At 34.1% G+C, this 16413-nt stretch overlaps 2 protein-coding genes across 2 annotated transcripts; both read left to right on the top strand.

The window, feature by feature from the left end:
- The first annotated feature begins 183 nt into the window (after nt 1–183).
- Nucleotides 184–6843, top strand: LOC129004157 (uncharacterized). Its single transcript, XM_054432601.1, has 6 exons — nt 184–442; nt 1417–1556; nt 1954–2146; nt 2904–3108; nt 3428–3610; nt 6644–6843. The coding sequence occupies exons 1-6, from the start codon at nt 283–285 to the stop codon at nt 6816–6818; spliced, it is 1056 nt and encodes a 351-aa protein (XP_054288576.1). The 5' UTR covers nt 184–282; the 3' UTR covers nt 6819–6843.
- A 2000-nt stretch (nt 6844–8843) lies between these two features.
- On the top strand, nt 8844–16098 carry LOC129004054 (uncharacterized). Its single transcript, XM_054432434.1, has 6 exons — nt 8844–9091; nt 9253–9392; nt 11886–12135; nt 14007–14211; nt 15168–15353; nt 15791–16098. The coding sequence occupies exons 1-6, from the start codon at nt 8968–8970 to the stop codon at nt 16056–16058; spliced, it is 1173 nt and encodes a 390-aa protein (XP_054288409.1). The 5' UTR covers nt 8844–8967; the 3' UTR covers nt 16059–16098.
- The last annotated feature ends 315 nt before the right edge of the window (nt 16099–16413 follow it).

Here is a 16413-nt window from a genome sequence, read left to right as displayed (position 1 = left end):
TTTTTTACATGAATTTTTGTAACAGTAAAACACTTGCATACACATACACACACACGACTGAAGAATAATTTTAAAACATTTTAATAAGCTTAGCAATGTATGAATAATGTCAACACTTGAACTGTGAGTGCTTCATCTGATCCACAAGATAACGATTCAAAAGATACCAGTCATTGTAAGTATTTTATTTCTTTGAACAAAACCAAAAATGTGATTCCTGAAGATAAGAAATAAAACATTGAGATTTATCTGTCTAATCTCTTTTAAAAATTTATTTCTGAAATGTTTAGTGAAAAATTATTATCAAAATGTGCTGATGTTTATTGTGGCTCATTCAGTGTGTGTTTTCTAATTTATTACTTTCTTGTTACTCCCACATATCAAAATTTTACAGACAGTATCTATGATGACATCATTTTTTATACCAACCAGTCTACTTGGAGTAAGATTTTCTGTATTTTTAAGTGTAAGATGTTGCTGGAAAATTTGCCAACAATTGTTGTTGTTGTATTTTATTTCAAATTTCAAATTTTATTTTACCTTCTAAAACATTAAACTCTACAGAGTTCCAAATAAAACATCTAACATTTTTTAAGTTCATTGTATCTACTTAGGATAGTTTTAAGGGACTATACCATACCTCTGCTGCCACTGAATGGGGCATGTTTGTTGTTTTGATCTTACAGGAGAGGAAAGCTACTGATTTTGGATTTTAAATGTCAACTATTCTTATTCTGTTCTGAAATCTGAAGCACATTTTGTAAAAGTGTTTCAATTCTGGTTTCATATGAATGTACTGGTATTGGCATTGTGCTTTTTCCTTGTAATTTTTAGGGTAAATTACACAGTAAAAAAAACTATTTTTTTGTTATATGCTAGAGTAAAAGCACACACTTTACACGTAGATGGTTCCATTTTGTGTTTCCATCAATAAATTACATAAAAAAAGGTGAAGCAAAGGCACTCAAACACTAGTGTACAAACAAGAGCTTACATTTGATCACAATAACAATTACCTAAGTAAAACAACAAAATAAATAATAAATATCTGCAATATCTACATGCACTAAGCTGAAATATATCTCAAAGTTGTTCCAGCTGATCCATAGCAATGACAAATCCATTTTTAGCTAAGTATGTTTAATGGTTTAATCCATGGCAAAGTGAAATTCAGTGTTTTGATTAGCTGCACATTGTACACATCCCCCCCCCCCGTGTTTCTCCGACATAGGGAGATATGGAAAATTATCAGCTGATGAGTATTACTCTAATTCAAAAGCTGTTTATTTATTTATTTCAACCGATCATTATTGTTATTCTAGATAGAAAGGTGTCATTTATTTCCAATCAGCTGACTGAATGAATGTCAAATAGTTAAATGCATGGAACTGTGTTAACAAAAGATATTTTTTACAGAAAAGACGCCTAAGCCAACACCTTACATGTACCACAACTTCAAGATTATCAGTGATAAGAAAATCAACCCACACAATGCAGAACTCTTCAGGATATATTGGACTTTGAATGAGACGTTGGATGTCCTCTTTGATCCTAAGGTAGGTTTGCTTTCACTTGGCACATAGTTTGAATCAAGGATTGTTGAAACTATGATGAACCTCTAGTTCAGGCCAAAGATGTATTTTGAAATGTGGGATTTTCTTCTGCGCACAACCCTAAAAATTCAGAAGTGTGTAGGCCTACTACTGACCATAGTATCACTCCACATTCTTCCAAATATTCTCCACTCAATTTGCTTGAAAAAAAACATACCCCCCTGTATGGAAAAAAATTATGGAAAAGGGGGGTACATCAATACAAAAAGACACATATCAGATTCCACTCCTTCCAATCCACATAATAACCCAACATTTCTCAAATTTTTAACCCATTCATTTCTTATTACGGTGAGTTTGTAGGACTGTATATCAGTGTTGGAACCATTTCTTTTCCCAGTATGAGAAAGAAGAGGGTGCAATTGCTTTAAAACGAATCTGGCATGATGCAATCACTCCAAAGAAGACCTACTACAGGAGTACCAGGAAACCAAAGACAACAACTGAGCCGTTCTGGTACTGGGAGCAACCTACCAAGAAACAACCTGGTAGACAGAACCCGTTCATACTGGTGGAGGGGACTGATCGTAGATGTGAGTAGCTGTAATATTACAAATACATTTAAGAAAATCAAACAAGAAAAATATGATAAAGAATAACTGTTAAGTGTTGACAATGTTTCATACTATAATAATAAGAATGGTCTTACACTTTGTGAGTTGGTGATGATTTGAGCCAAGGCACAGTTTTTCTACATCAAAAGTGTGTCTTTGTTTGGAGTTAATTTTTTGTTATTTAAAATATTTGATTGCTGACATTTTCAATATTAAAAATAGTTAAAACAAGTTTTCGCAATCTTTTGGGATTTGGAATCTAATTCTATCCTCAACTGAGAAAATACTTAAAATACAACAAGATTAGTACACAGAAGCATGAAAAACAGGCTTGAAAATCACTAAAGAAACACCACAACGATAACTGTATAAAAGAGAAAAAGTTAGGACAAGTCTGCACAAGATGGTGGCTCAAGCGAGACTGAGAAGATGCGATCTGTCTGTTTGGGAAATGAGGGAGGCAATCGTGACAAGAAACGGGAATGTGAAGATTGAAGGAAAGAAAATGAAGAAGAGTTGTTCAAAGCCCCAAAAAAGACAATTTTGACTGGACAACTGCCCATTTGTGATGGAAATGTCCCCAAAACCTCACATTTAACATCATGTGATAACATGTATTATTTTCACAAACTCTCCTTGTGATTAAATAGTCCACTCACTTTTATACTTAGAATCTTTAGCAAGTCATAGTTATTTGCAATGACAATATACAATAATATGATTAATATGTTCACAGTAAAACGATATCTTATGAAGAGGATAATGAAAAACACTGGGTGTACAAGAATAAGGACAATACCCAAAACTACCTACAAACTGCGGAAGAAGTTTGAGGGAGCGGCACTGTTGCCACTCAAACGAGCGTTTGTCACACTTCAACTCTACCTGGCCGCACTCGATGTGAATCGAGTGATAGAGACAGAACCAGTAATTATGTCAGGGTGAGATAATGACAGCTTGTGTTGCACTCAATCATTTAATTTATTTTTTACTTAAATTGTATTTTACATTAGTTTTCCAAACTCCAAAAAATTAAAGTTTGAAGTCATCCGAATTAATACAATTTTAAAATGAAGAAAGGGATTATTCCATTCTAGTATCTTTATAACTTTACTTTATTACTGAATGGATAGAACTATAAAAAAAATCAAATAAAAACCATAAAGTTTTAAAATAAAAAAGTTGTTGTTTGAACCCCTGAAAAACTGTTAATAAACACATTGACACAAAGGATTATAATTGATTATGTTCTTTTACCAGCTTCTGGCTAAACCACGCTGCCGAGTACATGGCAAGGAAGTACGACAACGAGACTCTTCCTCCTCTCGGCTCCGAGTGCTACAACTGGCCTCAGGACTTGGTGAAGCCGGACTTAACTTTCTACCTCAATACCCCTCGGGAGGTGAAGAAGGGAGGGAAGGAGGAGGCGCACAGATATATGAGGCAAGCTGTAGTTACGTTGATGTTAGAGAATTGTAATAGTATTGCTTCTTTAAGAGAGGACAAGAGAGCCCATGCAGAAAATGCACATTTTCTTTCAATGCGGCTGCGCAATGGCCAGCCGTGGCACAAACACCTAAATATGTATGGTTGCCATTTCATTGAACAGTATTAACAGTATTAAACATCCAATGCGCTGCGTGGACGAGTGGGTGAAAACGTTTAAATTTAGTTTCATCCAAATGAGAGGCATATACTGCGTCCTAGTCGTTGTGGACGTAGTTTTACAAGATCCCAACAGATAGCAGAACTAAAAAATACTGCTAGCCGTCCCTCAGTATTGTCTAATGGAGGGAAAAAGCAGGGGTAAATTACCCGGATACACTATAAAAAAATACCGCAAAAAAGCGGTCAAGCACAATTTTGAGGTTAGGTTCCTTGCACAATGCTACAGTATTCATTAACGTTATCATTGACTTTATATCTACTGTGTAGATATAAAGTCAATGACGTTATTCTATTGCATGTCATTAGATCCTAGGCTTAACCAACACTAGAATAAATTTGTAATCGTCCCTACTACCAATAAAATAGTCGGATCAGAAAACAAACCATACCAGATTGAAGTATAACACTGGCATAATAAGCGGCAAGTGAAACAACGTCTCTGGCTAACCTCGCATTGGAACAATAGTTTGTAAATGGCGCTTTGACGAGTATACTCGTTGAGCGCCACTGGAAAGCGCTAGCGGTGACGAGAATACTCATCATGTGCAGTGAACGTGTTAATAGGGTTCAAAACTAGTTTCCAAGGCAAATTGAATGCACTCTTGAGTAATTACTCTTTTACCCTTCAAAGATTATCTTTATTATGTTTATGTAATTAGGCGAATAAAACTACTAATTTACAATTAAATAAATTACATTTGTTGATTGTATATCCATACCATAAAGAGTGATTTACCTACCAAAATTGGCCATTCAAGTGGCCTATTTCATATCAATTTTAATAAACTGTTACAACACTGTTGCGTGTTTTACAATCTGAGAGAGATATTGGAGTATTGGAGAGAGTGGGACAGTATTGGGAGAGTATATATATGAGTGAAATTTTAAAAAAGTACGTTTTCTGGAAAAGCACTTTGCAAAATTTTTTCCCCTTTTTTCAAAACTTTTATTAGTTTTTTTATTTCATTAATATTTGAAGTTTCATAAAATGTCCATGGTAACGCAATATCTTTGGTAGTTTTTTTTAAAAAGAGCATCTTTAGTGGAAAAACACAAAATCCTGTCACGACCATAACGGATGTTTAAATGAATATTAAAAATAGTTAATATTATTTTTATAACTATGTTTTGCTATAAACTAATTTACTTTTATGACCATTATACAATAAAAAGGTCACTGAGCTTTTGGTATATTTGGTCTTTCTAGAAAAAAATAAAAAAACTCAAAAAATTGTAAAAAAGCCAATAAAATCTTTTTAAGTTTGTTTAACTCCGAAAAAACTTACCTGAGACCCGAAAAATCCTTATGTTTGTATGTAGGTGTGCTTCTTTTGTGTATAAAACATTGAAATATGACGATATTTTAATTTTTGAAATTTTTATGATAGAAATCATAAACGTGATGGTCGGGGACAAGCGGTACGGTCGTGAATTGTCTGAAATAATCTAAACCTTTCTAAACAATTCTTCAATTATACTGTTAGTTATAATAAAAATATGTGTTTCAATTGAACTAAACTGTTCAATTTACAATTATATTAAAGTTATTGTCACGACCAAACACACTATAATCCATAAGGCTGGATTGGTCGTGAAAAAACCCGCGATGGTCGTGAAATTACGTGTTATTTGGCTCTGTTCTGGCGGTAGCCCTGCACCTCATGTTCGAGGATACAAAGTGGACTTCTAGGTTAATCTAGCAATTGAAATATCTTATAAACAAAAATTAACACCATGTCTACTTCATCGAATGACTACGTACGGTCATGGACACACCAAAATTACAAAAAACACAATCTTTCCTTTATTAATCTTGTAATTCCTCCTTTCAACTCGAAACGACCGGCACTACAATCCTGACGTACACCTCGAACTAGTTTCTAAAACCAACTGACTCCATCGACGCCAGGCTTGCCACTGTCGTGCTCCAAAGTTGAAAATTTTTCCCAAATGGTCGTGACGCCAAATCGAGGGACAGACTTATTTTGTCATGGTAGTCAGTTTGCAATGACAACAAAATTATAATATGCTCCTTTTTTGTAAGTTTAATAACCATTGATGACATAAAAATATGGCTTTATATATTTCGGCATTAATAGTTAGTCTAAAAACAGCGTGAAAGTTGGAAAATGTACCCTAGGGACACGTCATGGTCGTGAATTTCGAGACTTTAAAAATACGAAAAAAATACCTAGAATCTATTTAAAACTAAATAAATGTGTGTAACATGTTGCCCCCATCCCAAAAAATATAAAAACACATAATAATAAACTACAAATCCAGTATCTACGAAGTAAAAGGCCCTGGACATGAAAACGTACGTTTTTAAATTTTCACTCATATAAGTGAGTATGGGCAGAGTATGGGAGTATTGGATTCACATTTTACTGAAGAATCAAATGGTGTTTCATTAAGTACTACTGTACTGTGATGAGATTTTTCCGTACGCCAACCATCAGCTGATTATATTTGGCAATGAGTGGTTATAAACAAAAACATAACCTCTTTTTAAAGGTTATGAGTAGTGATTGCTAGTCCTTTAGTCAGTGGGAATATTTATATATTCCAAGCACATTGGATTTGTACAGATTTTTTATTGGCAAGTTAATTAGATTAGAGTAGTATGGTGTAAAATATCGTACCTAATATGTGTTTACCGTACTCGTATATTAATCCCGCATTCGACTTCGTCTCACACGGTAACGACCACACTTGTCCGGTAAACACCTATTTCCAGGACTAGTATACTACATAATACATAATATACTATTATGAATAACATGGTTTTTACCCTTATTGTGTCACTAGGGTTGTGGAGGTGGTGAAAAGAATGCAGCCTCCTGTGATAATGTTGAACGAGACATACAGCAACGCAACGCTCGGAAATGTAATCCATTTGAGGTACATGATGAAGGATATGATTGGCTCACAGTATCCACATATCAGGTTCATCAAACCAGAGTGGACACCACCTCCGAAATAACCTTGTAAATAAACATTGATAAACATATTGTAGTTTTATTTCACCATATAGGATATTCGGGATATTCTAAACCATGATTGGTCGTGAAATAATTGGGCTGATGGTGCATTGAATACCAAAAATACTTACAGTAGACACCATCTTGTTTCTACTATGCAGAACACAAAGAGAAAATAGTATGTTCCTTTTAGTACGACAAGCCAATTTTCAGGATTTTCAGATGTTAGGTAGGTAGTGAGTAAGAGAAATTGAATGCTCTCTCTTTTTAAGTTTAAGAGGTTTTTATAGTAATAAATAAATTGGTGACTCAAATACATCATGCTGGACAAAAAGTGAACTATATACAGAAAGATTGAGAAGAGCTAACTACAAAATAGACACACTCATTTGGACAATTCATGAACGAGATCTTGTCTGAATCTAAAAAAAGGTTAACTCATCAATCAGACAAATGTTTTTAATTTACATATGCTGGCTGATAAACATTTACAAAAAAGCAAATAGGTACAGTATCTCTGTAGAATCTGTGGCTACAGATTTGGTAGATTTGGTACAGTATCTCTGTAGAATCTGTGGCTAAAACCTTTTTTCTTCATACTCCAGCAAAAGTATATATCAATTTTGTTCCCTTCTTAGAAATAAGATCTGACACCAATCATTGTACATAACTATGTACCTATATATTATAATTAAAGAAATATTTTATTTGATTTGTCAATAGTTTGACATATCGATAGTATAACGTACACTAACACAATCGTAATAGACGAAATAATTGAATCATTTACTAACACGTTCACTACTGCAATAGTACGAAATTTTCCATTCATATGGACCAACGACGCACATATGCGACGGCCGTCTTCTACCCATAGACTGCCGTCGCATCACATTAAAATAGACTGCCGACGCATATTTGCGTCGGGGTTCTAATGTTATTAAAATGCGTATATCTTTGTAGTGGTCTATTTGAAGGCACTGAATTCCCTGCAGTGGTCTACAGAGATGTCTGACGCACAACTGCGTCGCTTCGTCTGTGGATATGATGATTGGTGACGTCATATAATAGTAGGAAAAACTGGTCTTTACTTTTCTGCTTCACTGTATGTATGTATGCAGTATGTATGCTGAATTATCCTATGTAGCTTTTATATTTGTTTAGTTATAAACTGTTCTTGAATAATCTGTTTATTTTTTTACTTACTTTCACCTTAAATCACAAAAAAATGAGCCGTCGCATATATGCGACGCTTAGTCTATTTCAAGAAAACTATGATAATTTTCACTGTTGTTTTCGCTGTAGACCGGGCGTCGCAAATATGCGACATTACAAAAGGTTATAAAAAATACAAAAAAACAAGAACAATTTATTTACAAACACTATTGTAGCGTATTACAATGTAAATGATCACTGTTTTACAGGTTTTCGCCCGTGGTCTGTGTGTACTGTTATCCAAGTGAGAGCCGGTCTATGTGTAAGATTGAAATGTATACCTCGGTCTGTGGCAATGACCGCGGCGTCGCATATATGCGACGCTCAGTAGCGAACGTGCTGCTTGTTTGCATTAGCAAAATTAACAAGTTGGAAGGAGTTTTGATAGAAGTTATCTTGTACTGTATCTTGATCTACTTATACTGTATTTTGCTTGGCACAATATGACAAAACATATAGTTCATCACAATGGCGAAAAGTTTCCTTTCAACCCTCACCCATTTACTGAAATCGCCTTAATCGTAAAACTTGAGCTTGAATCAAAATAATATTATCCTTATTAGTTTATTAAAACTTATAATTTTTTGAGAACTTGTAATTCTATGTTTAAGCTATGGCTTAACCATAAAGGTATTCTATATTTAATTCACTTATGTCCGTGGTCCCACCATCATCTTTAGTTTGTATTGTAGATTAACACTTTACTTTGTTAATAATCTCCGACAATGGTGTAGTCGGATGGATATCACCAAAATCTAATCTTTCCGATGATTTTGATTGTGTTCAAGATAGCCGCAAGACAACTAAGTGTAAAAAATAGTTTCTTAAGACTATTATAACACAACAAAAATACATGTTACTATTAAGCATGTGGAATAGTGTGGTGTTTGGATTTTTTAGTGATTGATACACACCATTTAAAGGTGTGTGTTTAGTATGATTAAATATCTCACGTTGTCCAGCTCTGTAAGCTATAAAGGGCCAAACCTGAGACAATTATGCTCGAGTGTGTTTTTTCTACTTACCTTTTTACATTCAGGAACTCTAGATAATATTACAGGTAAATTATTTCTTCATCAATATTTTCAAGATGAACACCTTTTGTTTTATTTATAAAAAAAAAAACAAAAAAACAAGAGTTTGTGACTCTTTGTACTATTTATTTAGTTTTAAGTAAAAGTATATTCTAGACAAGAAACTACCCTTTCATAATATTTTTAGAATCCTCATATGACACTTCATCCAGTGATGATTTTCATAAAATAGAGCTGAACTATGCTTTGAAACCTGAAGAAATGTATAAGAAGTATGAAATTTACCCTTCATTCGACACAACATGGGACATCATTACAGGCCCTGAGGTAAGGAAAGATGTTTAAATTTAGTTTATGTTTTAAAGGAAAAGTAAATGTAGAATAGAAAGAATGGCCATTGTAGAACCTAACCCTCAGAAAAGGGATTTTTGAAAAGCCCTGTAAATAAAAATATATCTTGTCCTTTACTGTCTTCAGCAATCAGAAGTAATATTGCACTACAACTACGGCCGTTTCGGAGATTACTCCATCATGGAATGTGTAGTTTACTTTGAATTGTTTTTTATACACTAAACACAAAATGTCTTCATTTGCATTGTGTCAGAGGTTGGACAAAAGTTATGCATATTAAGACAGGACGGACACATAATACGACAAAAAACATTCAGCGAACATGCCTGGCTTAAAAACTGGTGACCGATGTCAGGCTTTGTACTTCATTGCATAATGATAATTATTGTACTGTGAACTAAAAAATAAACCCCACTATAGGAATGGACTGTTGCATTCGTTATTCAAGTTTTGCAATGTAGAAAGTAGGTACTTTTCTTTTGAACCACTCAGTAGAGATGTGATTTTAGTAGAAATAAGTTTTTTTTTTACAAGAACAATCCAGATAACATTGAAATTTTATACCAGCTCAGTAAAGTGCAATTAATTAATAACTAGTGTACCTGTTGCTCGAATTCGAGCAATTGCGAAGCATTACAGGCGACTCAAAGATTATGGAAATACTCACAATCTACACAACAGTTAGATATAATAAAAACCTTTTGTAAATATCTTATCTTTTTTCAAAAAGCTGATCTTGTTTTTTTAGTGTTTTCTACCAATTTTTCCCTCTCATAGCCGCATTAGGTTGTCTATGATAACGATTATAAATGAAAAAAAGAGATTATTTCTATTTCTTCTACTTGGTTGTGTTCTATGACTTTTTCTATGTTTCCATTGTTTGCAAATCGGTTATTTCAATGAAAGCTCAAGAAATGTAGAACAGTGTTAATTCAGTTTAATTTTTAGCCTATATCAAATTGTCCAGGATTTCTCGCCCTTTTCCATTCTGATAATTACACCAACTCAAGTTTCGTCTACAGATGCAATATGCCAACGAATATCACCTACGTACAATCTCCAAGTAGTGGTAAAAAAGGCAGAAACCAACCCATACAATAGATATAAGTTAACTCCAAAAGAAATAATTTTAAGAGTTACTGTGATATTAGGATTTTCCACTGATTTGGTAATAGAACATTATATTGCAAAACATGACACGATGCAGAAGAAAATCCATTTTAAAATCAGAAAAACCCATTGCAAATACTGTACTTCATTTTGACAAATTCAATAAATCACAATTTAAATATTAACAGCTGTTCCATTAAAAAGTAGTGTAGAATTATGCATATGGTCGTAATGTAAACAAATCTGAAGAGGCAACTTTAAATGCTTCTGGGGCAGAGCCCTAAGGGAATTTACCTCGTTCCTCTTTTGATGGCTCATCTACAGACCAAGACCTTTCTTTAGAGACCCCTACCAAGTTTTTACGCCCAGCCGTTCTCTCAAATTAGCTGTGACAAAAACCCCGTTTTCCTCCATAAGAATAACATGGGATGGGAATTCAAAGGCCACTGGGGCAGAGCCCCAAGGGAATTCACCATGTTTCTCTTTTGATGGCTCATCTACAGACCAAGACCTTTCTTTAGACACCTCTACCGAGTTTCTATGCCCAGCCGTTCTCTCAAAATAGCTGTGACAAAGAAAAACAGTTTCAAATTAATATATAGATTTCAACATTTAATTTTGTCTATATATAAAATCCAATGTATGTTTGTTTGTATGTTTGTATGTTTGTTTGTTTGTTTGGTTGTTTGGTTGTTTGTATGGACTCCGAAACCGCTCGACAGATTGTAATGAAACTTTCAGGTATTATTAAGCATAATTCAAGGATGGTTTGTGTGAAGTTTGGTGCAGATCTGTCAAAAGGGCTCCGCCCCAGTGGCTCTTGAGTTTCCCATGTTAACCCTATGAGTATTCATATTTAAATGGAATTAAAGAATCTTAACAGCTGGTTCAACTAAAGAATTTGATTCTGTGATGTTCAATAGCATTAAAAATTTAATAGGTTTACAAACAGGGTGCAGCACTATTTTTTTTAATTTATGACAATTTGCAACCAAAAGGTGAGTGAGCTTAGCGAACGAACTTCAACCTGGAGGTGAGTTAGCGTAGCGAACGAGCTAACCTGAAGGCAAGTGAGCGCAGCGAACGAGCTCAAACCTAAAGATGAGTGAGCGTAGCGAAGGAACTTCAACCAGGACGTGATTGAGCCATGCGAACGAGCTCACCTTGAAAATGAATGAGCATTTGACATAAAACCACATTAGGACAGGACGACGTCTGTCGGGCCAGCTAGTTGTAAAATAAAACCCATCAACATAATTGTATTGATATTTGGTAGTCTTTTGTGTACCTTTGATTAAGTTCCTTTCTTTTTCAATAATTTAGAACAAAAATCCAAAGAGCAATATTATTTTATTACAGTTTGCCAATGTCCCGTTCCTGAAAAAAATTGTAAGATTGTGGAACACCACTCGGCGTCCAAAGATAGTGCAGAAGAAACCTAGGAAAAGAAGGCAGAACACAACTACGACTATAGCACCAACAATGTCAGGGGAAGATGTCAACATTACAGTACTGTCAACTACAACAGTAAAATATGAGACAACGCCTCGTGTTTTGCAACCTGGGCAGCGACATCCGTTTGTTCTCATTGAGGGAACTTTGACTACAGGTTTGTGATTATTTGACAAATCCAACCATTATCTATATTACTGTATCTATGTATTTCAATCCGTAAGTGAATCGATCCTCCCAAAATATTCAAGCTAGGAAATTAAGTAGCATGGCTGTTGAGGATTCATTTTAAAGCTTAAGGTCCAAGGACGGTGGGGAAAATATCAGAAGTGTCAAAAGTTACCCCTGCTCTGTCCCGCAGGCTGTCAAAGATCCAGCCATTTTCTAATGGATGTACTGCTACAGTGTTTCTATATTAAGCTGTTTTAAATGTGCCAGCTGATGTAAACATTGTGTATTTGTTTGTTTATCGATTTTAGTGTTCACAAAGGAGAGTATTTAGGAATGGTGCACAGCATAGGGAATGGTTAAGGACAGGGCGGAAAAATAATATTGTTTGGGGGAAATTTTAACCAGATACTGCCTGTTGTTCCAAGCAAAAAAAGGTTCAAAGAATATAACATAGCTTGCATGTATAGTAAATGGAGCATACAGAACAGTAAAATCTGGAGGTAATTTCCGTTTCTTTACGTTTCTTAAATTAACTAAAATATGCGTGTTCCGATGAAAAGGAATTTGGTGATTCGCTTTGACAACTGGGAAACGGGACCCTAACTAGTATCAAAGTATTTAAAAATCAATCAATGATTAGTTTTTTTTTTACAGTATTTAAACAGTAAACAGTATTTACTCACAAACAATTCTATCCGTTGCCTTTGGCAAACTTAAAACTCTAGAAGGAATTAAATTATTTATTGAAAATTAATAACAAAATACCAAGACAATCAAAGAGAATGTTTTCAAATGCCTTCTTACTTTGTTTAAATATTACAATAATGTGTTTTACAGTTGAGATTTTTGGGGACTTCTATCCCTACAAGCCTTTACGCTTATATTTTGTCTGTTACTATGTTTTTTTGTGTTTGTTTTGGAATTTTTAATACCATCGTAATTTTTTAAGGTTTTTTGTAAAGGGAACTGTCCACACCCTACCATCGACTATCTAACATCGACCTTTTGTTAGATAGCATCATTAACTAATACCCAATTAATTATGGTTCAATTTGAATAATGTGTTTCCTTCTTTCAAATACCTTCAGAAAAATATTCCTACATTTTGAACCAATTATTTTCATTTCCAATCACAAGGGCAGAAAGAAATGGTGCAACGTATAATTGGAGACATCAAAGAATAAATTGTAATAGTTTTATGCAAATGGCTTCTGTTAAAAAGTGGAAATTATCTTTACAAAATTTAGTATTAACAGTATCACTTATATGTCAAAAGGAAAACAACTATATGGTGGTTGTGCATGAATTTTAGCTCTTAAATGAGATCCAGAAGGTAGGTAGTTCAAACCCAGTTCATAGACATCCACATACATTTAAACTTGTACTAATACACATCCATCAACTCCAACTGACAAATCATTGATTTCAATAGGGGTGGTCCCCCTTTCTCAGAAACTGTATTATAGAATGTGATTAATACTTAGCGAGTGTCAAATTTACTTTGAAACATTACTGCTAGCTACACAAGACCAGTAGAGCAGACAGGTTACTTGCCTAGAGTGTATTTCAAGTAACCAGCCGCCAACTGACTTTGTTTAAACGCGGCTTTATAATTACATGGGTGTGGGCTCCGGCTTGAATATTAGTGGGGGGAGTCAAAAAAGAATGTGCTGGTGTCAAATTTGAATTATCTTTCTTGGCAAGACTGGATCTCTTTGTAGACCCTAATTTACAGACAACTTTGGGAAAAAAATCATTCCTCAAAATTGAGCAAACTTTTTACATTTCTTACAAAAATTCCCATTATTTAAGCTTTTTTCATAGAGAAATAAACATTTACCAAATTGACTTTTTCAGCAAGGCGAAGACTGTTGAGAGGTGTCATGAAACACACAACCTTTGTTTATGTCAGGAATTTTCGACAACATCCTTTCAAGTACAGGGACAAATTTTCTAGCTACTCACTTCTGAAATTGAAAAGAGCCTACGTAACTTTACAATTCTACTTGACAGGGAGAGATGTAGAGAGAATACTTCAGGAAAGGCCTGTAATAATGACAGGGTAAGATAATAATTATTTTTTTATTAGTATTTGATTTACAATATATCCTAAATGATTGATTTCGTTGAGTTTCAAAAGACAAGGCCGAAGATGCTTTTGTTACTTCTACATCCACAACTATAAAACAAACAATTTAATCATTTTTTTATCCTCCATGCTTTACAGATAACATATACTTTCAGGTGATACGAGTTTTTCCCTAATTTATATTTTAGTTCTCTGGTTTCAAGCCCAAATAAAGTCAATTTTCAAGTTTAACACAAAGTTGTTAAAAATCCTCATTGTACCTGGGAAGTGAAAATTTGTAATTAATCCATACACACACAAAACACTGACATGAAGATTGATAAAAAAATGTTTATTCCAAATAATAGTAGTCCAAGTGATTTAATATTCACCCTTATTTACAGAAAACTAGTTACTTTAGATTTAAATCCAGTAATTGTAAACAAAAAACAAAAACACAAAAAACTGAATAACCTGACAGTATTCTAATAATACCTCTTGGCAATTGGTTAAAAGACAAATTCTGTAATGTTTAAATTGGGTTAAAACTGGATTGAAATCAAAATACCTATGGAACTCCGAACTGTCGCTGGACAGTAACTTAGGATCCAATTTTGAACAGTTCAACAACACATACAACAACAATACAACAACACACTTACGATGCTTTGCCACCACTCATTTTTGCCTATTGAATACCTCCTTATGTTGACCTCAACTAAACAACTACTTAATCCTCGGGGTAGTGGTTAAAAAGGTCAGATTACTTTGGGACAGTCCTTTATGTATTGTAGTACAACAAATTAGATTGAGGCAAAAGCAAATAAACCTGTAACTTCTGAACTTTGTTTAATAATACCCTTCCTTGAATCATCCACTATGCTACATCAACTCTGCTTATAGAAATAAAATATTCCAAAACTATTTTTGCATTTTTGGAATATGTTTAGGTTCTGGATGAGACAAATGGCAGAGTTCCTAGCCAGGAGGTACAAAACTATCAAGAGTCTTCCTCCATCTGGTGATAAGGTTTATCAGTGGCCGAGTGACCTTGTACGACCTGACCTGGTGTTCTTCCTACACAGTCCACGGACAGGGACGCACATCAAGGAAGACACTGTAGCAAGGCTTGAGAGGTTAGCTTAGTATAATCTGGATAATTGAAATACTGTATGTTATTTGAGAAATTATTGAAAAACCTTTACTATCATGATTTGTAAAAAAGTTTCATAATAGTTTGGGTATGTGGAATCTGATCCTGTCCTCAGGTGAGAAAGAACCTAAAACTAAAAAGATTTGTACACAAACTCTGCCAAAGCTGGAAAACACAAACAATAAGCCACACAAAGTATGTAGTAGCCAAATATAATAGACTACTAGATAGATAGACACTAGATGGTAGCTTGTGCAAGAATTCTTCCCGTAAAATACTTTAAAATGACAATGTAGTAGTAAACTACAAACTAAAAAAAATGTTGGATGGTTTATAAATAAATAGTTTTACCACATAAATAACTATGAGAATTTTCAATGAAAACCAATAAAAATTTTCACTTAACATGTATGTTTTCAGGATCATTGAGATATATCACCGGATGAATCCTCAAGTAATAGACGTCGACCAATCGTACAACAATGCGACTGAGAAGCAGTACAGCCAACTGAGAAAGACTATGATTGACAAACTAACTCCAACTTATCCTTGGGCACATGAGTACATCAAGTGTAAACTTCCATCTGACAAACTAAGACGCAAGGGTTTTGGAAAAAATAAAACAAGAGCAGGAACAGAAGGCGACCAATTCAATGTGACGGATGAAACCACCGCCAGTGCAGATTAAGTAAATATGTGTGATATGTTTTTGTACCATAAAATGTATTTTCGTAAATAATTTATTTACTTTCTCCCAGAATGTAGAAATTAGTATATGTTAAATAGTATAATCAACACACAGGAAATGTATTTTTCAGGTGGAACATTTTTAATACACTTAAGGGGACTTATTTTTATAATAAGCCAGTTACACCGTAATAAAATCCACACAAAGCACAAAGTACAAAATTCATACCCACAGGAAGCGAGGGAAGTAAAAAGCACAATTTAATAATAAGTTGTTTAACAAAACCATTTATTTAATTTATCTTCAGACAGATGATGCACTTTTCAATCCCTTGAATATTTGTATTACCATTCCT

The sequence above is a fragment of the Macrosteles quadrilineatus genome, unplaced genomic scaffold, assembly GCF_028750875.1.
Source record: "Macrosteles quadrilineatus isolate MER2022 unplaced genomic scaffold, UCM_ALF_1.0 Scaffold_9__3_contigs__length_116548681, whole genome shotgun sequence".
Lineage (NCBI taxonomy): Eukaryota > Metazoa > Arthropoda > Insecta > Hemiptera > Cicadellidae > Macrosteles > Macrosteles quadrilineatus.
This window is presented reverse-complemented; position numbering and strand designations above follow the sequence as displayed.